The following is a 25,437-nucleotide window of genomic DNA, read 5'->3' as shown; positions in this document are numbered from 1 at the left end:
ATTACTTATGTAGTGCAATAAGAATTCTCTTGATATGGTAGTTATGGCTACTGTCTACGTTACCTATAGCTGGTCATATGTTACCTATAACTATTGTCTCTTGATACAAATTTCATGCCTAGCCATATGTTACCTATAACTATTCATGGTCAATTTTGTAGTTTTAAATTTCCTGTTACCACACAAATTGGTTTGATGCAAAAAGTAGAAAATAACATTATTCACCTAAGTGAAAGCCTTTTTAATTCTTCTCTCTATTTCCCTTCAGATGCATTAGTTATTTATTATAAGAACTCCTAAGGGCCAGATGTCATAGAAATATTTTGTTAGCTTGTGTAACGGTAACCTATCCCAAGAAACACATATGCTTTCATAACAGAAAATTAACGAAAATGTTGTATACTTTTTTAGACACTTTTGATGTTTACTTATCACTTATTTTACTCTAATTATTTTCATAAAGCCATTGACAGTTGTTAAAATACAATAAGCTTTGTTCTTAACTGTTCAAATATATGGATTTTTCTTGTGCTATTTTGTTATATATTTCTATTTGTCCAGATGCATCTTTGGTCCATTTCAAGTATGGCTATGTTTTCTATACTAATACAAGTTATACTTTATATACCTTTTCTACTAGATTTTGGTATAGTAATAATTAAGGAGCATTATTTATGAAAATATGAAAAAAAACTGATATTTTTAATCCATGCTAACTATTAGTTTTTAACAACTTGATTAGTACATGAAAAGTTATAAGCCTCTATTTCTTCTCACAGAGATCGATTGATTTTTTCTTGGCAGTACAACAACAAACTAAAAAAATTGGTTGATGCAGAAGAGCTAACGAGGCTGTTACAACCGGAAGTGGGCAGGCAGAGGAAGAGTTTGTTTGGTACCTTGGTACGAACAAATCATAATTATTTCATACTGCATTAGTGACATATGTATATATCTATTTCATATAATACTATATTATATATAGCAGGTTCATAGACCTGGAATGTTTAAGGATAAATGTTGTGGGACGTGCATTGCACATGCATGAGTACCAGTCCATATGAAATGCAACTTTTATAGATTGGAAATCGTGTAAGTGAAAATGAAAATCTATAATGAAAAAAGGAACATGGTTACTCCAGTAACAGAAAAATATTGTCTTGTCCAATGATGATTATGCAATTCATAATTAGCCTGCACATCCATCTAGGAGATCCAAAAGTCTTTTTTCCCTGTTCAGACTTTTGATCCCTAATCCTCTTCCATCTGGCTTGATAGTGACAGTATCTTCAGGCCTTCAGGGAAGCGATTGAGTGAGTGCTGACCGATTCAATTGAGGGCGGAGATATCCCCTGGCAGTGCCATTATCTCCTTCGTGGACACAGAGACCCAACTTCTATCCATTATCTTTAAAAAAATCATTTGCCTTTACATTTTTGTCAAAAATTTCCGGATGCCTGACAGCCTAAATTCTTCCGCTATGGTCTGGATCAAATTAATCAGCTGGAATGTACTCATGCTTCTCGCCTTCTTCCATTTTCCAACATTTTCAACGGTTGGACGTAGTACGAGTCTCTTTATGGTACTTTTTATCAGTGGTATAATTTAATCTTAGCCATTAATCATTTCTTTTATATAAGTGATCAGTTCTATTTCTAATACCACGTGCATTCGGGAGAAGTACGAGAGAGTGGCAACATAAATACGGAGGGGGGGGGGATAAATTTGTTATTGCGTAGATAAGTTGAAAACATGAGTGATATTGGGTAGGTATAATAGGTGGTGTTTGGGAAATATGAATGTCTGTAGTATCGGATATTTGGACAGTAATTTAGAGTATTAAATATTGATTAATTACAAAACTCATTCCATAACCTTGGACTAATTCGCGAGATGAATCTATTAATTCTAATTAATCCACAATTAGTTCATGCAATGCTACAGTAAATATTTGTTAATTATGGATTAGTTAGGCTTAAAAATTTGTCTCGTGGATTAGCTCTTATTTATGAAATTAATTATTTTATTAGTCTATGTTTAATACTTTAAATTAGTGTCTAAACATTCAATGTAAAATAGACTAAAAAATTTTAGCCTCATCTAAACACCTCTAGTCCGATACGTTGGACTCAAAAAACACTGTGAAAAACACCAAGCTATCTTATTTTTACATAGAGGAGGGAGAATTAGTGAGAAAAAATAACTACAAGTAGCATCGGCTGTAGTACAACCATTCACACGAAGCGCCACGACCATTTTATGGGCCCCGTAATTAGACAAACGGATCCTATGTATTTTTCTCTCCTCTTCTCTTCTCTGTATCCACTGCTCATGTCATGTCACTGTATGAATGGCTGTAGAAATATATTTTACTTATGATACTGCTCCCTCCGTACCTAAATATTTGACGTAATTCACTTTTTTATACATGTTTGACCATTCGTCTTATTTAAAAATTTTTTAAAATATATAAAGTTATATATATGCATAAAAGTATACTTAACAATAAATAAAATAATATAAAAATAGTTAGTAATCATGTAAGTTTTTTAAATAAGACGAATCATCTAACGTGCATTAAAAAGTCAATGACATCAAATATTTAGAGACGGAGGTAGTATCTTACTGTGGGCATGCAAAAATAATCTTTTAATTTATGAGATATAATTAACGCAAACGCTCTGTGCTACTTAGTTAGTTTCAGTATTAGCTGCGAATAACATGAATATTGTTATACCTAGTTAGTAGCTAGTAATTTGGTCAAAGAAATTTCTAAACAGAACGAAGGGGTGTGCACTGACCTATCTTGAATAGTTAGAAAATTTTAATGGCATACTTTTAATTAGCCAAATAGTGATTATATTTTTCAAAACAATTATCTATATAATATGGAGTACCACGGATCAAGTGGATAGTAGCTCATCCGTTACAATAGTTGCAACTTGTCGCGTTTGGTTGACTTAAGTTCCCGGAAAATTCAAGGAAGCTTTGCTGAAAGTGACGAGAAAACTTTATCCAGATATTTGTTTGGAAGGATTATAGTGAATGGGATATTTCTGGATTATTTGGGAATAATTTAGGAATTTCTCTGGATAGAGCGACATGTAACTTTGAAAATTCTTTGGATGGAATGTAGGAATATAAATTTCAAAGGAATAATTTGATGCAAGGAGTTATAAGTGGCCTTTATTGAAATAGAATTTTGGTGGACTTTGCGGAAATATGAGAATAATTATAGAAAGAATGTTCATGGGCTTTATCAAGGTGTGGGATTTTGGGGATTTATTTGGACGAGATGATTTGTAAATTAATAATTTTGTGGACTTTTGGAAAATCAAGAATAATTCCTGCATAGGGTATATAGTGGATCGAAATGTGGGTCCTTAGGAGGATTTTTTAGTAAAACCAAAATTGAATCAAAAACAAAAACTTTATGAGAGGAAAATCTTTAAATACCAGTATGATCAACAAGAGTTAAAGGTAAATATTTTTGCAAAATTATCTGAAAAAAATAGAATTTTGAGTCTGCTACATTATATTAATTTCCTGGGCGTGCCGAGGGGACAAAATAAAGAACCATTAGCCAATTACCGGTATTGGGAAAATTTAATTATTTGCCTCCCATTGCAGCAGGGGTTAAATAATTTGTCATTCAATATATCTACGCCATGCAGATAATAAACAGATACGCTAAAAAAATATTTGCGGAGGTCCCCTCTTCAAATTCCAGGCAGATCGTGAGAGAGTGCCTGCTCTATGCTCAGTCACGACGGGGAACACGGCCCGCTTGCAAATATCTATTACTGTAGATGGGTTGTGTGTGTTGGAACTGAGCTAACCCATCCCTAGCTCTTTTTGGTTAGTGGATGAGTGGGATGGGTTAGCCATCGCACTCAAACGGTGGGACATCCACTCCAGGACCTACGCTAGAGTTTTTATATTGTTTGCTAATGTATCATTTGATGTTTGTTTAACCAATAAATTTATTTATGATGAAACATAAATTAAGAACAAGCTTGTCGCAGTGTATGTGTATATGTAATATTTATTGTGATATGTCCATTATATTTTATTAAAATTATTTAAAATATTTTGAATGTATAACTATACATTTAATTATTTTAGATTATTTATATATTAATCCTAATATTTAATATATCTCTTTGAGTACGAGAGGTAACCTCACTAAGGCCGTGTTCGTTTGAGAGAGGTAACTTACACCGGCACAGAAAACGTAGTAATAGATTAGTACATAATTAATTAACTATTAATTATTAAAAAATATAAAATAGATTAATATGCTTTTTAAAAAAACTTTTTTATAGAAATTTTTGCAAAAAACACACTGTTTAGCAGTTCAGAAAACGTTCGCGCGACAAACGAGGATATAAGTTAACTTGGATAGGACAACGAACGCGACCTAACTCATTGTGGAGTGGTAATCACATCTAATCATCCCATATTCATCCCTCAAACAAAACAAGTGATGGGTTCACATCATCCCATCTCATTACTCCAAACAAATAAAAAAATAGGGTCTAACCCATCCCTTCAACCAAACAGAAAATAGAATAACTCATCCTACAAAAATCCAACCCATCCCACATAATCCACGAAGCAAACACATCATTAAGAGGACCGCTCAAAAAGATAATGGAAGTTTTGTAGGCCTGACACTACAAGGCCCCATTTGGTATAATATGTTTTCTCTGACGGGCATCTTAATAACCCACCTTAAAAATCAAATTTCCAAATAATATATATATACAACTAAATTTTTCATGTAAAGTCCGATGAATCTCATAAATGACAAGGGTGCATATTTTGTCCAAATAAATATTGTTGCTTGTAATATGGGTCCGTGAGTGTGTATATGTTTGCCTAAAATAACAATATATTCTTATTTTATGTAGCACCTACAAAAATTAAAATACAAAACTACATTTTACTAGGCGGCGAAATTGTGCAGACACCTAGAGGGAGGTGTGCTGCGGAACCGCATGCAAAGATAAGTTTTGAACACGTGCATACGCTCTTTGTGGTAGTGATTGATTTAATGGTATTACTAAATATATTTCAGTATAGCTCGCGGTTTCACAAATTTATATATTTTTTAAGTTAGTTAAATGTTTAAAAAATTAATGCTATGATATATTGAAATACGGAAGGAGTACCACCGATCAGATGGAGTAGCTCCCGCTCCCTCCCTTCCAAAATATCTTTTGCTTTTTACCTATAATGCTTTGACTCTTAGTCTTATTTACAATTTTTTTATAACTAACATTTTTATTTTTATTAGATTATAAATTATGAATAATGTTTTACGTATGACTATTTTTTTAAAATTTTTTTAAAAAAATTTAAATAAAACAAATGAGGACGGATTCGTGCCTCGTGGCCTTACAAAATATGCACCCTCTTCATTTATTACAATAGTTGCAACTTGTCGCGTGACTTTTCCCGGAAAATTCAAGGAAGTTTTGCAATGACGACAAAACTTTGGCAACTACTCCCACCCCATAAATTTGGCAGCTACTCACGTCGTTATTGTCCCGACGAATTCAATCTTCTTGCTTCTCCCCTTCTTGATACGAAGTTAATACGGAGCATGTGGCAGCATCAGTTCAAACATTGTTGATCTCCATTCATTGTGTAAGTATGCCTTTCCAGATTTGCTTTACATATTAATATGTGCTCGAACATGAAGGATATATCCCTTTCTTAACCAAGTCAAATTAGCAGATTCTACCTCGGGGCTTGAGAGGACGCGGTTCGAGGTTTAACTTTAATCTTTTACTAAGGTACCATGAACTTTTCCTCTCCCAATTTTGCTATCATCTTGCCCTAATCCGCCTTTTAAACCCGATAGCTTGCTAGGTCGCCCAACTTTCAGATCTGATTAAATAGCTCCCGAATCGGAAAATCCCATATATTTCGGATTCGGCTCGATTTAGATGATTAATTTCACCTCCCAAGTAATTTTCAAGCCGAATCAAGCATTTTTAACCCCATCGAGACCTTGTCAACGCGGCAGGCATCTTATCATCAATACGTACCGTCACGGTATGGGCGTCGATTGGAAATGAAAAAACTACCAAAGAACTTCTGTTTTGCCTCTGGTTGAAATTGTTGCTCGCTGCTGCTGCTTGAAATTGATATGTACAATTAAGCACATACAGTCATACGTTCTGTCCATCGAGGCTAAAAGTCCGACGGTCTCCATTACAAAATACAAATAATCTCTGTTCCTAAATATTTTTTATATATATCTTTGGTCATTTGTCTTATTTAATTTTTTTTCAAATATGTAAAGCTATATATGTGCATAAAAGTATATTTAACAATAAATACAATGATATAAAAATAATTAATAATTATATAAATTTTTTAATAAGACGAATAGTCAAACGTTTGTAAAAAAAATCAACGACGTTAAATATTTAGAGACGGAGGGAGTATTTTTTAGCACAGACTAAAGAGATGTCTAAAGATTTTCTTTTAGTTAATTACTTTAGTAATCACTTTTTGATTTTTTTAATTGATTAAATTCAGTTTGTAAGCATCCGATTGGCTCTATGATCATTTAAATGATTGAAATCGTGAGAATCAATAAAAAAATATCATATTGTGATATAAAATTTGAATGGAGAAATGCATACATTCAGGGCTAAATGTTCACCATTTACTTAAGAACGCACGTGTCTGCAGGCTTAAAGAGTCTAGCGAGCCCATAGCTAGCTGTGTTTTCGCCAATTTCAGGCAGTATGTATAGGTGTTATATGTGTGCTGTAGACCTGCATGGTTCCACAGGAAGGGCTTTGGCTTTAGACGGTATAAGGGCGATAGGCTGTTGTAGTTATTAACAAGATAATTTTGCTGATATCAAAGAGATAGGAAAGGAGATAGAAACATGGTTGTTAAGCTTAACAACGGCTTGATATTGATTCTTACAATCTATAAAAGGAAATTTGATTGCATGTACGAAGGTCTAGAAAAGAAAAGGTTGTTTCGGTAATTAATCAATGGTTATTTTTTTTTAAGTTGTAAGGGAGTAGACTACTCCAAATGAATTAAGAGTCTATATCAGACTATCTTTGAACATGCTCAAAAGATCGTTAGTTGTACCAAAAGGGTTCCCAGGTTACGTATATTAGATTCCGCCAAGAAAAACACTATGGTGCTCACTATTGATAGTTTATACTACCGGTATACTTGATCTGGACTGTCGGTTTATATGGGTATTTTAGTGCATTACTAACTCAGAGATTATGGGTAATATTGATATTAACGATTTTATCAATTCTTCAGAAGAGGTTTTATCGTTCATTATCGTATCGACACCTAGCATATACTCGATAGCGTAGTTTGCTGCACGCACGTAAATATACGATTTTACCCCACTAAGCCCATACATTTTACATAATTATGCTCCTCTATATTTTTACTATCGTCAAGTAAGATAGTAGTATAAATAGATCTGAACCGTTTGATAGAAACAGATTTATAGTTTAGATTTATTTCTACTACTAGTAGAGAGCATCACCACAGGCTCTTTCCATCAAATATATTGGAGCCTATAGCAGATCCTATCTTTGAACATGCAACGTACACAAAATTTATTCCAACGATTATATTAACATATAATAGATTTGATGGTCTGGCTGTCGTTGGAATGAAGTCTTGCCATTAATTCATATTTTACTGCTTCGCAGACAAATGAGACAAGTAAATTCAGGCTATCTCAAATTTTCCTTCAACCTGAAGAGCCCATCTTACACCGACTGTGATATAAAAAAACTGGAAGGCAAAGATTTGGAGGTTCGGATGACCAATTCCGATGGCAATGTGATCACAGATGGCCCACGGGCTTCAGCGAAAGTGAAGCTTTTGGCTCTACCGGGTGATTTCGCTAGGGATGGTAACCCGGGTGCGGAGGAGTTGGACGAAAAGGAAGTCAAGACCCGAGATGGACAAGTTTCTGTATTGAAAGGAATTCTTGTTCGTAGGCTTGTCAACGGAACCTGCACCTTCTCTAACATCCAATTTAGGGAAGGGACGGCGGGGAACAGACCAAGAACAGCGTTCATTCTTGCAGCAAGAGTCGTCGATAGGAATGAGGACATTGGAGGCCATCGGGTTCAGGAAGCATTCATGGATCCTGTCGACGTGCAAACTTACCGAAGCAAGTGTAAGTTTTTCTTCTCAGTTGTCCATCTTGGACTGAAATCCTCTGCCATTATATATCCTTACCGTTATAGTCGCTAACACATAGGATCAATATGTCAACGACCATAATGTTTCTATCATAATATTAGAGGATCCAAGTCCGTCTATCTCTTATCCTAGGATCTGCACAAGACTATCGATCATATGTAATTTGAGCGATAAGGTTGTCTCTAATGTGCAGTGCAGGGTTTGCAATTTCAGCACGAAAATTTTTGGCACACCCACAGGGCTGAAAAAATTAAAACTATTCCAACTTCTTTTGTGAATTTGTTACAATTTCATTGAAATTCCAAAAAAAAAGGTGTTCCAAAAATATCTAAAATCACAAACCCCACCCCCCCCACCCCTGCGGTGCGCGTAGAATACATTGTTATGCAAATGATCCATTATTCGAAGAGATTTGTTTCGGTGTAATAAAAGATATCTCGAGGTACAGTACATTAAAAGAAAGAGCAATTTTACAGTCATTGAGTAGGTACTGAGAGGTACCAATATTTTAGTGTAAAATTTGGTACCTCATAGTACCTAGGTACCAAGAGGTACCAAAATTTTACACTAAAATTTTGGTACCTCATGGTACCTTCTCGAGAACTGTAAAATTGCTCTAAAAGAAATCTTACTATTCTTGCTAAAGTACCTATAGTTATCAAATTTGTAATGTAAATTTTGAGTACATCAATACACTCCTAGCGGTAATATGTTTTTACTTATAGTACCTCCAAATATCTTTTCGAGAATGATAAAAATCTCCTACTATTTGCGTATATTTTTTCTGATAAATGGATCTCGTCACTTATAAACTTAGGCCTATAATAGTCCTAAAAGGACACTGGCATACAGACCATTTGATCAAACAAAACCGAAATAGATAGTAATGTAATAGTTTTAAACAATTTTTCAGTCTTGAGGTCTTTGAGGTCTTTTACAGTATTTGAATTTCAAAAAGAGAAAAGATCTGACGGCTCACGGCGAAAGGTAACACATGAAAAGGTGTTAGAGGTACATAAGTATTAACAGTTAAAAAATAATTGTAGACAAGTCATTTGGGTCCACCAAATTATAGAGGTATTGTATTGGTAGTGTGTAAGTAGATTGAAAGGTACTGGTGAAATATGATTTATGTGGTGACCAAAATTGCATTATCTTGTAGTCAGTTTTTAAACTTTGGCTTGATTTACGTGGTAGATACAATATTTGCTTAAGTAACAAAAACAGGAAGTGCAAGACTGGACGAATCTACACCGTGACGCCACCTCTTAATCCGGTGACCACGTAAGGCAGCGTTGTGCCCCTTCCTCCGCTACATCTACCTCGAGCGCCCCTTCCTTCGGCCCCACCTCCTTCAGTGCCCCTACCTCTGGGATCTCTTCCTCAGCGTTTACCACCTAAACAAGACGATGATAACTCCCATCTCTACCAACTAACAGATTGATTGCACGCAACCAACCCTAACAAGGAAATTACCTCTTCATACTTTTCATACATGGAAGGTATTGTTGACGTCAAATTGTGACTGATGACGTGTCACACACGAAGGCCTGAGAGTCACTTCTTAGAACGCTCCAGTGTAGGACCTAAATTCTTAGATTGCACGGACGTGCCAGTCAGTTTAATCTTACAACTGACAAGATATAAACAGTAAAACAGACCGATCGGCTATCGAGCCGATAGGTAACTAAATATCAAGCCGATCGAACGTTGGTGTAACATCATTTAACCAATAGGCTGAGCAATCGGCTGTTGGAAGCTTGGATTGGCTGAGAATCTCAATAGAATAGAGTTAAACAATGAATCATGTGTTACGATCGGCTAAAACCAACTAGCATGTAATCTTCATAAGCCGATGCAACATAAAATAATTACCGATCTAAATGAATCAAGACGATTGGTATAAAAATAATGCAGTAAGGCAATCAACTACTTTATTGATGTAAATATGATAAGCATGTAGATTAGTAAATATCATCGGCTACAAACAATTGACAAACGACCAAGATCTATAAAATATCTAGCCTAGATTACTAAGAATAATTGTAGAAGATCGGACCAAACCGAGACAGTTCAAGATTATGCATAGCAATGTCAAGATCGATACTAAACGGATCTAGACTGCTATTGAGCTGATGAGCCGATGATGTATAACTTATCGGCTGCTACTTCGATAAAACAATGAGCAAGATACGTCAACATGATATAAACTATTTGATAGATGCAATCTAATAGATCGGAACGAATCGAGACAGTAAAAGATTGAAGATGTCAAATAGCAAATATCAAATCGACGTAAATTATCCAAAGTGGTCTACCAGAACAACCTGAGATACAAGAGTAACTCAAGCTAAAACTGAAACGATAACTAGCAATCGCGCAACCAAATTAGAAGATCGGACTGAACCGAGACAGTTATAATCTAGTCGATACGATTACCGTGGCCGGTGGAACGTAGGACTTACCCCTCTACCGGAGATCGATATGATGCAGCCCCGCGTCAGGTGTGAAGTTCTGCCGATGTTGAAACCTCGATGAAGAGGGTGGCGATGCGCCAAAAGTAGTTGATATGTATTGAGAAGTAGATGATTTACAATGACCCCGAGCATACATATTTATAACCATGGGTGGATAGTAGTCCATGCCGTATATGACACACGACTTTGAATAGATAAAAAAAATAACAAACTCTCTTTGGACTCTATCTCTAATGCCTACTGAATACGCCACAGTATCCTAACAGATAAAAAGAAAACAAACAAATCCTGATCGGATTCTAACTCTCTTAGAGATAAAACAAAAAAAATTATAAACTAACTCTAATTAATAGACAAAATTATGCCGCCATGGCTTGGTCTTCATGATTCCCTGTTGGATTCGAACTCTGGATAAATTTTCATCTGTGATTGCGTCTTTTTTTATCCGAATTCAATAAGAAATTTTACCGAATTTTGGTGTTAACAGGTGTACACATAAAATATTTGATATTGCAATACCATTATAATTACATCATTGTCATTGATTATAATTTTTTCTTTCCACATATTGTCCTTCATAGATCAATTACACCACTGTCCCTGTACCTCACAAACACGGTCAAATCCCTCTTAAGTCTTATATCTTATAGCTTCACATTTCTTTCTTTTCAGCGAATGCAAAGACGAACCATCCAAAGTTAGAGGATCATGTATATAGACTGAAGAAAATTTCGAAAAAAGGAATATGCCACCAGAAGCTCCAAGCGCGGAACATAAAAAATGTCGAGGATTTTCTGAAGGATTACAACAAAAATCCTAAAGACCTCAGTGATGTAAATACCCCTCCTCCCCCCCCCCCCCCACCCCTTCTTCTCTCAATTCTCTTGTATGAATCTAATGCATCTGCTCTTTCTTTTTATAAAAGAAGAAGAAGAAAAGTTCCAAAATTTCTACGTGGTATTAAAAAACACGTTTCCACCAGAGAACCTACGCATATAGATCAATCTTGAAAAGAACTTTAATAAAATCATATACTTTCTCTCTGTCCCTAAATATTTGACGCTGTTGATTTTTTATATATATTTAATCATTCGTTTTATTTTAATATTTTTGTAAAAATATATAAAGCTATATATATGCATATAAGTATACTTAACAATAAATGAAATGATATAAAAATAATTTAATAATTATGTAAATTTTTTGAATAAGATGAATAGTCAAACGTGAATAAAAAAGTCAACGACGTCAAACTTTTAGGGACGGAGATAGTATTTATTAATATTTTAATATATATTGTAAATGAAAATAGTGATTAAAGCTGTCATTTCAAAACGATAAGTATTATGTTCGTAACGGTGGAGTATCTAAAAAAGAATGTTACGTAGAATCTCCGGTGGAAACATGTTTTTTTTGTAATGAACAATTTTACAATTCTGGAGTAGATATCAAGAGGTATTAAAATTTTAATGTAAAATTTGATATCTTCTAGTATACCAAAATTTACATTAAAAAAGTGACACCTTCTGGTACCTTGTCAGGGACCGTAAAATTGTCCATATGTATAACCCCATGCTTCGAAAGTATATATTTCAACAGTTACTCATAATCAAAGTTTTGAATGTTTAACAATATGGCCTTGTTCAGAACGATTATGGAACCGGATGGAGTAACAGAACAATATTGTCCAGCATTTGTATTGTGCGATGCGCATAGTCAAATCTTATTACATTATCTTAATCTTCGGTAAGTAATCATAAACCTGTAGGAAAGTAGTATTTGTACTAGTAGTATACATAGAACATAAGCTTATTAATATAACGGGTGAATTAAGTCCATTTTTTCCCTGAACCCTGCTCAAAGTCCATTTTCACCTTATACTACACAACCAGTTATTTTTCACTCTTAGCTTTTAAAACTAGACAATAATACACTGAACCATATCTCAGAGGTGGTTTGATAAAAAGATGGTGGTTTTTTTTCTAACATGAACATCAATTTAGTTTCATGGCTTCATGAACATCAATTTAGTCTTTGGACCTAAATGGTTTCGTAGTTGAAAATGAAATTGGAGCTCGAACAAAGATAGAGGTCCAAATTTGACTTCACCCTATTATAGTTATCATTAAACCATAATCGGTCTCGTTCAACACAAATTCTTCTAGCCTTGTAAATAACTGAAATTCCATGCTTTCAACTAGAAAGGAACTTGATTTCAGATAATAACCATGCAAATAGCCATAAGGTTATCTGCATATATTTTTTTTCTCGGAGTAATTTACACAGTTGGTATTCATTGGCTTGAAGTTCCTGGGGATAAACCAAGAATCTGAGTCCTGGAAAACCATGATCGAGCATGCAAAGGAGTGTGATCTCAGAGACCAGCATCAGCTGAAAGCATACAAGGTTGTAGGACACCAAATTCATGCTGTGATCTTCTTCAATTGTGTACATGATATTGTCGGGGCAAAATTTAATGGCAATTACATTGCAAAGGAGAATTTCAATCGACAACAAAAGGTTTATGTTTAAGCTGTAAATCTCCACATATTGTTCTAGCTGCAACTGCGTTTAATTCTGCGCTGATGAAATTATTTGGTGGCAGGCCATAGTTGATGGTCACAAAAAGGAAGCATACGAACAAATAGAGGGCATTGATTTTCATTATATAATGAATGAAAATGGCATCCCTAGTAAAATTCCTGCTGGCAATAATACAAATGTCTCTGGAGACATGCCTTTGCCAACGCAAGACATCGTACCACCACCAAATCCTTATAATCACAATGCACCATATGAAGGTAACAGAATGTTTTATCATAGATTTTCTCTTCATTATTTACAACTTAAAACAGCTTGGGCATCATCTTTTCGCTTCTCCTTATACTTACAAGCCAAAATTTAAAATTTTAAACTTAAATTTAGAATTAATTTTGGGTTTTAATAGTAGTTTATTTTTTAGTATTTACTTTTAGATTGCTATAAACACGCATATAAAATTTTTATTAATAAATCATTTTCCATTTGCAAATATGTCTTTTGGCCTTCTGTTTTGAAAATGCGCCAAACAATAACAATATGGTTAATATCTTCGGGACTTATTTTAGCCACATGGCTCTCAAATGCTTCCGTTGCATGAGGAGGTCATTATACAATAAATGTCCTCATATAAGTTGTCTTTATATATTATGCGTGCAATCTTTATAGATTAATTGCTAAAGTAATCTATAGTCATATGAACTAAAATAAGAGTATAAAATATACTATTTTTTGAATGAGGGTCATGAGGTGGTTGAGGGAAAGATATTTTTTTCACGTTTGGGATTCACTTTATTTTCTATTATATTTATAAGCGTTATAGAGTTTGACATAACTAACTAGAGTTTGACATAACTAATGATACCTATGCTAGATCCTACTCATCTCGACTACATGATCACTATGCGTTGTCCATGCCATGAAATCTGCAACACCGCTGCACTTATTCCAGAAGGTGATGGGTCAATTCCTTTGATTGGTGATTCTCGGAATGGCCTATCAGTTAGTGATTATGGTAAGCTACTTCTATAAATTGCTACGTCATACATTATTTCTTGACGGTATAATTCGAGCACTGTCTTAATTTATCGAGCATTGGTACTATGAGATGTCACTGTTTTCTATATAAAATTTGATATCTTCTAGTATCTAAGATGAACAATTTTACAGTCCTTGAGAAGGTACCAAGAGGTACCGTGTAAAATTTTGGTACCTCTTGGTACCTAGGTACTTGGAGGTACCAAATTTTATACTAAAATTTTGGTAGCGAGTATCTACTCAAGAACTGTAAAATTGTTCATCTAAGTTACCAAGAGGAACTTAATTTTACGTAGAAAACAATAATACCTCCTGATACCTTCTAAAGGATGGTAAAATTGCTCTATATATATCGCTTAAGTCATACTATGAGGCTGAGCCTAACATTTTTGACAATGTAGATGTTTCTGGGGACTTGCAGACGCAAGACACGGTACGACTGCCAAATACTTCTGATCATAGTGCACCGTATCAAGGTCACAAAATGTTCTGTCGCAAATTTCATCTTTATTATTTCTATCTCAAAAATAGTTTTGACATTTAATATGTTTTGTAATAGCCGAGAGCTTCATCCGTGGGCTTACCCACGTCGCTCGAACACCTCCCTTGCATGAAAGCCGCAACACTGCTTCACGTATTCTAAGAGGTGGCCGATCAACTCGACAACTCCTTTGACTACTGACTCTGGAAATGATCTACTGTCCTCCGTCCTAAATTAATCATTATATAAGAGAAAAAGTAAAATCCTAAATTAATTATTATATAAGAGAATAGCCTATCACGCATTAGTTAGAATGTGAACGATCTTTCCGTTCACACACGCATTAAATGCTTCCGTGCATCTGTTCAATCCGCTTTAATGTGATCTGATAATTTCGATTTTGCATGTATACAAAATAGATTATTGGTCTTTGTACACTAGACTTTATATGATGATCAATTAGGGATGGAGGAGTAGTTGCCACTAGTGATGGTAATTGCTCTGCATACATAAATGTCTCTTGACCGAATAATTAATTTTAGATTCTAGAATGCACCCTCTTAATTTATCGCAACTCATATTATAAACCTAACATTTTTGACAGCACAGATGTTTTTGGGGACTTGCCAATGCTAGACGCAGTACGACTGCCAAATCCTTTTGATCATAAGGCACCGTTTCAAGGTAAAAAAATCCTAGCTTTTCCCTTCAGTATTTATATTTCAAAATAGTTTTGACATTGGAATCAATTAGTTAGATACAAAATTCCATTATCTAAATATGATACATGACATAAGTATAGGAATTGGGAAATTATCCATTTATCCTATAGAGTGGTGCAATGGTCTCTACCGATGGTAAAATCAATATAGACTGTTCATCTTATCTAATCGATGGTACTATCTATTTATAGTACCATTTTAATTAACTACAAATATAATTTATTGTACTCGTTATAGAACTCATAAATCAATGTTTTAGATTACTTCTATCGATAAAAATACATGTGGTAGAATACTACTAAGTAGAGATCACCACTCTGTAATTTAAGTACATGCAAATTATGCAGCATAATAATTGATTCCAAGGGAAGCTTGGGAAAAAGGAGTGACTGGATTTTTCGTTTCAGAATGGCGCACCGCTGGTCCTATGCAGATTCCCGCTGATGCGTATGATAGTTGGATTCTTGAGAGCACGTTTCCGTCTGGTGTAAGTGAAACTGTTTTCTCTTGCAATAAGTGACAATTAATTGTTTTTAGTTATTAAGATTAATTGATTTTTCCTCTTTTATCACTAGTATAGAACCCCATAACGGCTCATTTATCCTGAGAAAATACGGTCCGTTACAAATAACTCATTTGTAACAGCTTAAAACGTAGCTCGTTTCAAATATGCTCACTAGAAATTACCAGTTACAGATATAAAGTTATCTATAACTAACGGGTCGTAGGTATGAACCGTTACAGCTGATCTGTAACGAGGTAGAACCATGACCCATTACGGATGAAAACGTATCAGCAATGGGTACAAACTTTATGGCTGAATGACGTTATCTATAATGGGCACGGATAAGAGCTATCCATAACGGGCGGTAGTTACAACGATAAGAAAATACTTATTTTTAAACAATAATATTTTTATTTTTTAAATTATTTTGGATGGAGATATGCCTAATAGGAAAGTTGTACATTTCGATAGGATCTACAACTTTGTAATAGACATTATTTTCATTCGAGATTGTTTATATGCTCAAATATGTGTTACAAAGGATTAGATCTATTTTAATAAACAAATTTTTAAATTTAGCAAACAATGCCGAATGGAGACAACCTCTACAAAGAAATTATATATCTCGACTAGATCTAAAACCTTGTAATTAAAAATGAATTGACTTTATTTACATATCTAGATTTGAATCTCTCATTGATTGGATCTATTTAAAATACATGATCTTTCTGAATTTTTTAAACGATCTCGGATGAATATATGCTCTTTATCAAAATTGCAGATGTTATGTTGATCTATGACTTTATAATTGACTGTATTTTTATTTGAGTTTTTGTTGCACAATTATATGTTATAATTATTTAGATATATTTTGAAAACGAATAGTTAAATTTTTTGAATAACCTCAGTAGAAGAAGGTTACTATATGAATTGTAGATCTCATTGAGAACTCCAACTTTATAGTTGGCAACCTTTTAATTTAAAATCATATAGAGATTCAAAGATGCTCGTTGCATGGACTGAAAATTAATAGTAAAAAAATAAAAAGAAAAAAAGCAATCAAAAGTTCTTTATAAGTAAGATGGTTAGGGTGGTGTGTGCGGAGGTCGTAGGTTCGAATGCTCACCTCCGTCCATAACAGGAGCAATAGTTACAGATAAGGGTTTTGACCCTGTGTATGTATGAATTTTATGGTACGAATTGATACGGTTCCTCCGAGTTTCATTTATTTTCCTTCTGAATCATTTGCGTGCGTGATCGTTTTACGATAAATATTCTCTGCACCGATAATATATATCTGCCCCTAATCTTAAATTCAATAGAATGTAGTAAAGTCTATCTTACCGAGTCCAATGCTAGAGAACCAGCATAGCCTTACATCGATTTTACTTATTTTTATTTTTGCGCAGGAAATTTCTGCTCAAGCGGCGGCGGCATCATCCACTCTGACTCAAGATTGGCATCCTGGTCAACATGACTGGTGCATGTTTTTATTACTCCCTTCGTTCTCTCCCTATATATATGGCATATTAGAGATTTCATCATATTAAGATATTGACTAAGAATTACTTTACCATGATACGATTTTTATGCCACAAAATTGATGTTATTAAATCCATATTTAAAAGTGTTTTGCTTTATAATTATACTTTGCATCACAAAAATAGATTTTAATAAACTAGTTTATGGTAAAAGTCTTGTCCTATTGAAATCTAATATGCCTTTTTTTTTCTTAATGAAGGGAGTAATGCCTGCCCTTAGCAAAGAACCATTATAAGATGTAAGATGGCATACACACCGACGAGTGATATTACAGTGAGAGAAGACTTTCTTTAATAATCCACTAAAATGGTGCTGTATATATATGTAAATTGTGTACGTACTAATATTTTCGCCGATATAACAATACTAATATTTGCGCCGGATATATACAATATGGTAATGTATTATGTTGTGGAAGATTAATTTATTCAGATAGTGGGTATGCAGCAGGGTTGACGTTACCAGCAGAGCTCCTCCTACTGCTCATCGGCCAAAGCGCGGTTACCGCACGATAAACGCGAAAACTATGAAAACCGCAACAGATTTGTATTTGAATTTTTCTAATTCAAATTAGACGGTTACCGTGGCTTTCTTAGTCAAAACTGCACGGTAAGTGGTCAAAACCGCGTGATTTCTATCGAAAACTGTGGCTAGTATAAACCTGAAGATAAAAATTGTTTGAAAAGTCTGAAGAAAACTGTAAAATAAGAAAAATAGGAAATTAGTAGTTAGCTATAATTCCAACAGTTAGGATACGTTTTGGGGAAAAATAAAATCTTAGCATGACGTTTATTAAATTCATGTTGACGCTGAAAAAACAATCAACGGTCACACACGAAGGTTTGGGAGTCAATCTTAGACCACTACAGTGCAGGACCTAATTCTTAGATATACTGCGCGGGCATGCTAGTAAGTTTGATCCTGTAACTGACAAGATATAACAGTAAAACGAGCCGATTGGCTACCAAGCCGATAGGTAACTAAAAGTCCAGCCGATCGGATGTCGATGCTGCAATGGTTAGCCGATAGGATGAACGATCAGCTGTAAAAAAAACTTGAATTGGCTAGAAACTTGATAGAAATAGAGTTAAATTAATATTAGACCAACGTAATCCGCCAAGTTACTTATTAATCTTAATTGATCGGACGAGCTCCTATAACTAGATCGAACAAGACGTACAGAGATTGGACTTAACCAAGACAGTATGCAGTCGAGCATGATATGATTATAGAAAACATGAAGATCGATAAGGCTAATAAATAAACCGACGAATTACTTGGAATAAACAATGAATCGTGTGTTACGATCGGCTAAACCCAACTTGCATGTAATTCTCGTAAGCCGATGCAACATAAATAATTGCCGATCTAACTAAATCAAGCTGATTGGTATAGAAATAATGCAGTAAAGCAATCAGCTACTTTATTGATGTAAATATGATAAGCATGTAGATCAGCGAAAATCATCGGCTATAGACGACGGACAAACAACCAAGATCTATAAAATACCTAACCGCTAAGAATAATCATAGAAGATTGGACTCAACCGAGACAGTTCAAGATTAAACCTAGCAATATCAGGATAGATACTAAACAGATCTAGATTGCTATCAAGCCAATGAACTGATGACCGGTCACTTATCGGCAGGTACTCCAATAAAACTATGAGCAAGATACATCAAAACTATGAGCAAGATACATCAATCTGATATAAATCATCTAACAAACGCAATCTACTAGATCGGACCTAACCGAGACAGTACTAGATTGAGTATGTCAAATAGCAAATATCAAACCAATGTATATCGCCCAAGGTGGTCGACCAGATTAGAAGATCATACCAAACCGAGACAGTTCTAATCTAGCCGAACGATTACCGTGGCCCGGCGGAACGTAGGACTTACCCCTCCACCGGAGATCGAAGTGATGCAACCCTGCATCAGGTGCCAAGTTCCGCCAGAGTTAAAACCTCGGAAGAGGGTGGTGATGCGCTGAAAAAAGTTGATCTAATTAATCTGTAGATGAAAAACAATAACCCCGGACATACATATTTATACTCTCGGGTTGAGGCTAGGCCATGTTGGACACGACATACAACTCCTAATAGATAAAAAGAAATAAAAAATCCTATTTGAATTCTATCTCTAACACACAAGTCCCGATCGGACTCTAACAACCTTAGAGATAAAGTAAAAATCTAAACTAACTCTAATTAACAGATAAAATTAAATTACACGGACTCTGATTATTTCTGAATCTATCTGTAACATTCTATGTCTAATCGGACTCTATCTTTTATATGATCCGGACTCCATCGACTGAATCCGAGTCATATGCCGCCTGGTCTTCTATTCGATTCCCTGTTTACTGTTTGATTTGGTCTTTAATCACAGTTTAATCTCTAGCCGCAATTATCCAAATTCTGACGTTAACAATTCGAGAGATTGCAACAAATATATAAATGACAATTGATTACTTATAATTATTGTACACCACAAGTGATATTGTAAGCATATGTTGACACCGCAATAAATAGTAGAAAGTACTAAAAATAAGATAGTGTCCATAGTCAATAGGATAAATAGTGTCCATGGTACAATTCATAATACAATACAAAGCAACAGTCCAAATATAACAGTGTCCAACTATCCATTATACAAATCATTCACATCAAAAAATAACTTCATTTTCAAATTTTCCATACGAGCATATACAATACAAACAAATTATTATAAAAAACTATTATAACCATGTGCCTATGTATATAGTTTAACTACATATCTAGTTAAATTATGTTCAAATATAACTTTTTTTATCTATTTATTTTACCAGACTTCATTACAAATCATTCTCTACCACATTTTTTCAAATTTCCTTAATTTTAAAATTTTGGCTTGAATTCATGTGGTCCTACCACGGTATATCGCTGCCGCGGCACGGTGGAAAGTGCAGTTACCACCGTGACACGAACACTGGTGTGCAGTGTGCTTTCCATGTTTTGCGGTGGATCTACGTGCTATATTATGTCCGACTACTATCTCTTTTTGTGTTTCTTTTCCAAAAATTAATACTATTTAAATAAAAATTACAAAAATATACTCTGGATTATAAAAAAAATATGAAAATAGGATCATGTTAAACTTTGCGAGGCCGACAAGATCCTATCGAACAGAGGACATACTGACATGGCATTATCGAAATGAGCTACACCAATGTATCAACACCCCCCGGGTTGAACTCTCCCTCTCCCTATCAGACCATGTGGAGGTTCCTATCGAAAATAGGTCCTCTGTCGAAAATAGATCCTCCGTCGACCCAACCCAATTTGATACAGCCCTACTATATAATGTTTGATATCCAACCTTTATTTTGTGATTATCTATTTAAATAATATTATTTTAAGAAATCCCCTTTTGTTCATGTGTATTTTTTCATATATCTCTTTTGCGATGAGGCGGCAACTCCATTTATACAGAGATATCATCTCCACTTCACTAGCCAAACCAAATAAGTCATGTATAACTTATCTGGACTCCCCAACAAAAATAAAACTATAGAAAGAAAGTTACATATGTGCAGCGATGAGTAACCAATTTTAGCGGACCATTCGGTCGACGCGCATGTCACGTACGCTCCTCGCCTGGCCACACATGTTTCAAATGGTTACAAAGCATCCTCCCTTATAAAAGAAGGTTTTCTTCTACTAGAATAGGCAAGATGGTACTAAACTCTCCTTGCATATCATCCATGTGGACTTTTATGATTTTTTTTTAAGGAATTAATCTTTATATGGGTCTTAACTCACATCTTAATTCTAACACGAGCAGCACAAACTTTGCATTGTTGTCTAAGAATAATCTATATAGAAGCCTCATTTGAGCTTTCTAAACTAAACGTTTTAGTTGATAGTAATTAATTCAATCGTTTATATCCATAAATAACTATAGAAAATTATTTATTCAATCGTTTATATCCATAAATAACTATAGAAAATTAAATAATCATTCAATCCGTTCATCTTGTTTATCTCAAATAACACCTTGAACCAAATTAATCAGCTGGAATAGACTCTTGCTTGTCGCCTCTTTTTCCATTTTCGAACTTTCCCTGGTCACACAAAACGGCTTTGACGTCCTGCACTACACAAACGTTACAGTGTTCTCTCCTAGTAATATTATACTATAAGTAGAATAAATCTGAATCATTGATTTAAAATAGAATTAATTAAATCATGTTATTACAAATATGCTAGTTTAGAACATTGTCATTACAATTTATCTAATTGTAAACATGCCATTACAATTTCTCATCTTCTATAGACATGCCGTTTTAAGGCTGTTGGGCCCACCTGGCAGACTGTATGGCCCAAAGTGCCCCTATTCTCAGCGTTGGAGGTGACCGAGACGGAGTTGATAGGTGGCTGGCGCAGCGACGGGGGCAAGCGGTTGGCGCGGAGATGGGGGCAGGCGGCAGGATCTCGAGCGGTCGGCGCGGCGACGGCGGAGTCGCAAGGCTGGCCGAGCGGACGGTGGAGTTGCACGATCGGCCGAGCGGAGTCTCGACGGTGGTCGGCGTGGCGACGGTGGAGTCACGGCTGGCGGCCAAGGGGAGTCTTGACGGCGGTCGGCGCGACGACGGCGGAGTCGCACGGCCGACCGAGCGGCGTCTTGATGACGGTCGGCGCCGCGTCAGTGGTGCGCAACCGGCCATCGCGGGCGACGATGTGGTGACTACGGCGGCGGGTGGCCAACGCGGCGACGGGCGGAGTCGGCGCGGCGACGATGAAGCGCGCTCCTGGAGCGGCCTTCGCGGTCAGAACGGCCTGGAGGAGGTCGTCGCCGACCTCGACCCAGCACGGATGGTCTTCTACGACGTCACCGACGCGGACGCGCTCCTCGCCGATCTGTCCTCGCACGGGTCCATCCACGCCGCGCGTGCTGCGTCGCTAGCCACGGCGGTGGCGTCCAGGACCTGTGGCGCGTGGCTGCACACCCTCCAGGTGACGGAGTCGACGGCTGCTCGTTCGTCGACATACTCAATAACACAGGGGAAAATCCCTCTTTCGCGAAAATCCCTCTCACGCGGAGGAGCAACATGATCACTCTTTCGTGAACAATGCCAATGGAATACTGCTTGCTTTGCTAAATCAAAATCCCTCTTTCGTGAACTAGAAAACACGGGCGGCCGGCAGTGCGGCGATGGCGGGGCCGACAGTGAGTCGACGGCAGGGCAGCGGCATTGTTTTACCGGAGAAAAGATGAAGCAAAGATGAAGCGGAGGTAATTTGGGCCATACGAAATTACATTGGTATGCCAAGTGGGCCCAATAGCCTTTAATACGTAGGAAATGGCATGGGTATAAAAGATGGAGAAATTGTAATGGCATATTTACAATTAGGTGAATTGTAATGATAATTTTTTAAACTGGTATATTTGCAATGGCATGAATCTAATTAACCCTTTAAAATAATATATTATTTCTTTACTAACTCAATGACCAGCAATAATATTGGTATTTACAATTTTATTAATTTTTCATAAGAGGTTTTATCTATTCATCATCGCACCTAATCATATTAGCTAGTGTTCAAATATTTGCGAATTTATGTTTTCAGGCTACATATCACAGTAAAGTTGAGTTTTCACTTGCCATCAGGTCAATTTTGTTACACAGATGTATGTATGTACCACTGTTGGACAGCAACAAAATGTTTGGCAGAACGATCAATTATAGATTTCAGCAATATTTCCGATCAAATCGAGGCCAAATATTTGTAGATTCACCTCATACCAGACAGACTACGCGTCGAAACGGACGAGCTCGAGCGCCGCCTGGAGATCGCCGACGACCTCCGAAATGGCCGGCCGTTTGCGGCTCTCAAGCCGCAGGCAGCGCGCCGCCGTGCGAGCCACCATGCCCGCCGCCTCGAGCTGCCTCCGCGTCGGCGTCGGGCGTTCGTCGAGAAGATCCCGCACCTTCCCGGCCTTGATGATCGGCAGCGCGAAGCACACCAAGCTCTCACGGGCGCCATGGCCACCAATACCATGTGTGCTCATCAGCATCTTCGTCTTCTTCGTCGTCTTCTTCCTCCTCCTCTCGTCTCCTTGTTCAAACATTGCTCGCTTCCCGGTCAACAACTCCAGCATCACGACGCCGAGGCTGTAGACGTCGCTCGCCGGCGTAATTCTCCCCGTAGCGACGTACTCCGGAGCGGAATAGCCGTACGTGCCAACGACAGGCAGATCCATGGACTCTGACGTCTCGTCCCAGGTGAGCGACAAGCCGAAGTCCGTCAGGCGCGGCGCCCAGGCGTCGTCGAGCAGAATGTTGGACGGCTTGATGTCGCGGTGGATCACCGGCTGCTCGCCGTACGACTGCAGGAACTCGACAGCCCGCGACACGCCCAACAGTACCTCGAAGCGCGTCCTCCACGACGTGGTCACCGGCGACGACGACGGCGACGAAGGGGGCCCGTGCAGGTGGTCATCAAGCGTGCCGTTCCTCATGTACTCGTAGACGAGCAGGTGCTTGTCCTCCTCCGCCGCGCTGCACCAGCCCAGGAGGCGGACGATGTGGCTGTGGCGGATGGAGAGGATGGAGATCTCTGCCCGGAACTCCTCCGCGACGGGCAGACATGTATTGCCGCCGCCTATCTGCTTGATGGCCACCTCCTGCCCGTCGGCGAGCCTTCCGACGTGCATCTTGTCCACTGGGCTTCTCCTGCCGATCTGTCCCTCCGTCGCAAAGTTGTCGGTCGCCGCCGCAAGCTCGGCCATGGTGAATCTCCCGCCATCCTAGGACCGACAACACAAGAACCAAGAAATGATAACTAGGAATCTTGAGACCGTCCGTTCGTCCATTTGCGGAGGAGCTCGATCGGAAAAAAAAAACTGGTACCAGTTCATGGTTGAGCGACCGTGCTGCAGATGGAGATGCAGCGGCGGCGGCGTCGCGGTTCGGAAGCAGCAAACTGTGAATTCGATCGAGGCGGCGGGTGATGTCGATGTGGCTGACGAAGGGGAAGACGAGGAGGTAGGAGTCGATCCTGCTCTGCACGTCCCTGAACCTCTCGGCCTGCCGCCCCGCCATCAACAGCCGGTAGGCCGCGGCCCTGCCATGGCAGGATGCCACGAGCTCGTGCGCCTCCCGGAGCGTGTCGTCGAGGCCGGCCAGCGGCCGTCGGACCTCCGGCCGCCGCATCACCTCGGGGTCCTGCAGGTGCGCCAGCAGCTCGGCGATCATGAAGACGCGGCGGGCGAGCTGCTCGCACTCCTTCCTGTTCCGACGAGCCGTCACCGCCGCCTGGATGATCACGGAGACGAGACTGCCGGCGTCTGTCCCGACCAGCTGCGCCACCGTCGCCGCCTGCCCCAGCCCGCTCCACATCTCGCCGTGGCGATCCACAAACTTCTAAGGATTGAACAGTCTGCTTGTTGGTTGCTAGCTCTCTGGTCGTCAAGAAGAAGTGAAGAACAAACGAATGGTAAGGTCAGCAAAATCGGTGGAACGTGGACGGCGACCGATTGCGTCGGGAGCCCCACTACGGTGCTGTGCTAGTTGAAATGCATATGAACCATTTAAATTTTATTGGAGAGTTTAGATCTATTTTTATTATTATTTTATTTGACGGTAGTAAAAATATGAAGAGGTATAATGGTTAAAAACAATGTAGGATAGTAGATGATATCCCACGCGTCGTTGCGGGAGGAATGTGATAATTTTTTCTTGCCTACTGTACGATTTTTTTGTGTTTATATACTTTCGTGTCTTTATAGATTATCCATAAGTTATAAATGATTGGGTTGTATGGTATGTTTGTTAAGGGAAGAGATACAATTTATACTCTTAATAAATCATCCAAAAGCTAAAAACGACTGAGATGATGTAAAGAGATGCAATTTACACCCTTGATGTATCATC

The 25,437-nt window shown here is 37.5% G+C and overlaps 2 protein-coding genes across 4 annotated transcripts; one reads left to right on the top strand and one right to left on the bottom strand.

Moving 5' to 3' along the window:
- The first annotated feature begins 5,562 nt into the window (after positions 1 to 5,562).
- LOC102722361 (calmodulin-binding protein 60 A-like) lies at positions 5,563 to 17,887 on the top strand. Of its 2 annotated transcripts, XM_006664857.1 has the most exons (13): positions 5,563 to 5,652; positions 5,743 to 5,801; positions 7,713 to 8,188; positions 11,364 to 11,524; positions 12,999 to 13,211; positions 13,297 to 13,492; positions 14,104 to 14,244; positions 14,669 to 14,743; positions 14,827 to 14,913; positions 15,358 to 15,432; positions 15,878 to 15,957; positions 17,385 to 17,455; positions 17,717 to 17,887. In XM_006664857.1, the coding sequence occupies exons 3-13, from the start codon at positions 7,717 to 7,719 to the stop codon at positions 17,721 to 17,723; spliced, it is 1,578 nt and encodes a 525-aa protein (XP_006664920.1). In that variant the 5' UTR covers positions 5,563 to 5,652; positions 5,743 to 5,801; positions 7,713 to 7,716; the 3' UTR covers positions 17,724 to 17,887. The 2 variants fall into 2 exon arrangements, with proteins under 2 accessions (XP_006664920.1, XP_006664921.1); XM_006664858.2 differs by lacking the exons at positions 17,385 to 17,455; positions 17,717 to 17,887 and having other exon boundaries at positions 15,353 to 15,432; positions 15,878 to 15,954.
- Positions 17,888 to 23,146: 5,259 nt separating this feature from the next.
- Positions 23,147 to 24,903, bottom strand: LOC102722826 (putative serine/threonine-protein kinase-like protein CCR3). 2 transcript variants are annotated; one of them, XM_040528659.1, is made up of 2 exons: positions 24,409 to 24,903; positions 23,147 to 24,311 (listed from the first exon to the last, which is right to left on the bottom strand). In XM_040528659.1, exons 1-2 carry the CDS (start codon positions 24,901 to 24,903, stop codon positions 23,316 to 23,318), a joined length of 1,491 nt encoding a protein of 496 aa, XP_040384593.1. In that variant the 3' UTR covers positions 23,147 to 23,315. The 2 variants fall into 2 exon arrangements, with proteins under 2 accessions (XP_040384593.1, XP_040384592.1); XM_040528658.1 differs by having other exon boundaries at positions 24,415 to 24,903.
- Between the last annotated feature and the right edge of the window lie 534 nt (positions 24,904 to 25,437).

Source organism: Oryza brachyantha, chromosome 11 (genome assembly GCF_000231095.2).
Source record: "Oryza brachyantha chromosome 11, ObraRS2, whole genome shotgun sequence".
Lineage (NCBI taxonomy): Eukaryota > Viridiplantae > Streptophyta > Magnoliopsida > Poales > Poaceae > Oryza > Oryza brachyantha.
Note: the sequence above shows the minus strand (reverse complement) of the source record. Positions and strands in the feature narration are given on the sequence as shown.

Coding starts and splice junctions, on each gene's coding strand:
- LOC102722361 (XM_006664857.1), top strand. CDS start 7,717: ATGAGACAAGTAAATTCAGGCTATCTCAAATTTTCCTTCAACCTGAAG. Junction 14,245..14,668: donor CCTATCAGTTAGTGATTATG/GTAAGCTACTTC, acceptor TTGACAATGTAG/ATGTTTCTGGGGACTTGCAG. Junction 14,914..15,357: donor TGCTTCACGTATTCTAAGAG/GTGGCCGATCAA, acceptor TTGACAGCACAG/ATGTTTTTGGGGACTTGCCA.
- LOC102722826 (XM_040528659.1), bottom strand. CDS start 24,903: ATGTGGAGCGGGCTGGGGCAGGCGGCGACGGTGGCGCAGCTGGTCGGG. Junction 24,312..24,408: donor TCAACCATGAACTGGTACCA/GTTTTTTTTTTC, acceptor TGTCGGTCCTAG/GATGGCGGGAGATTCACCAT.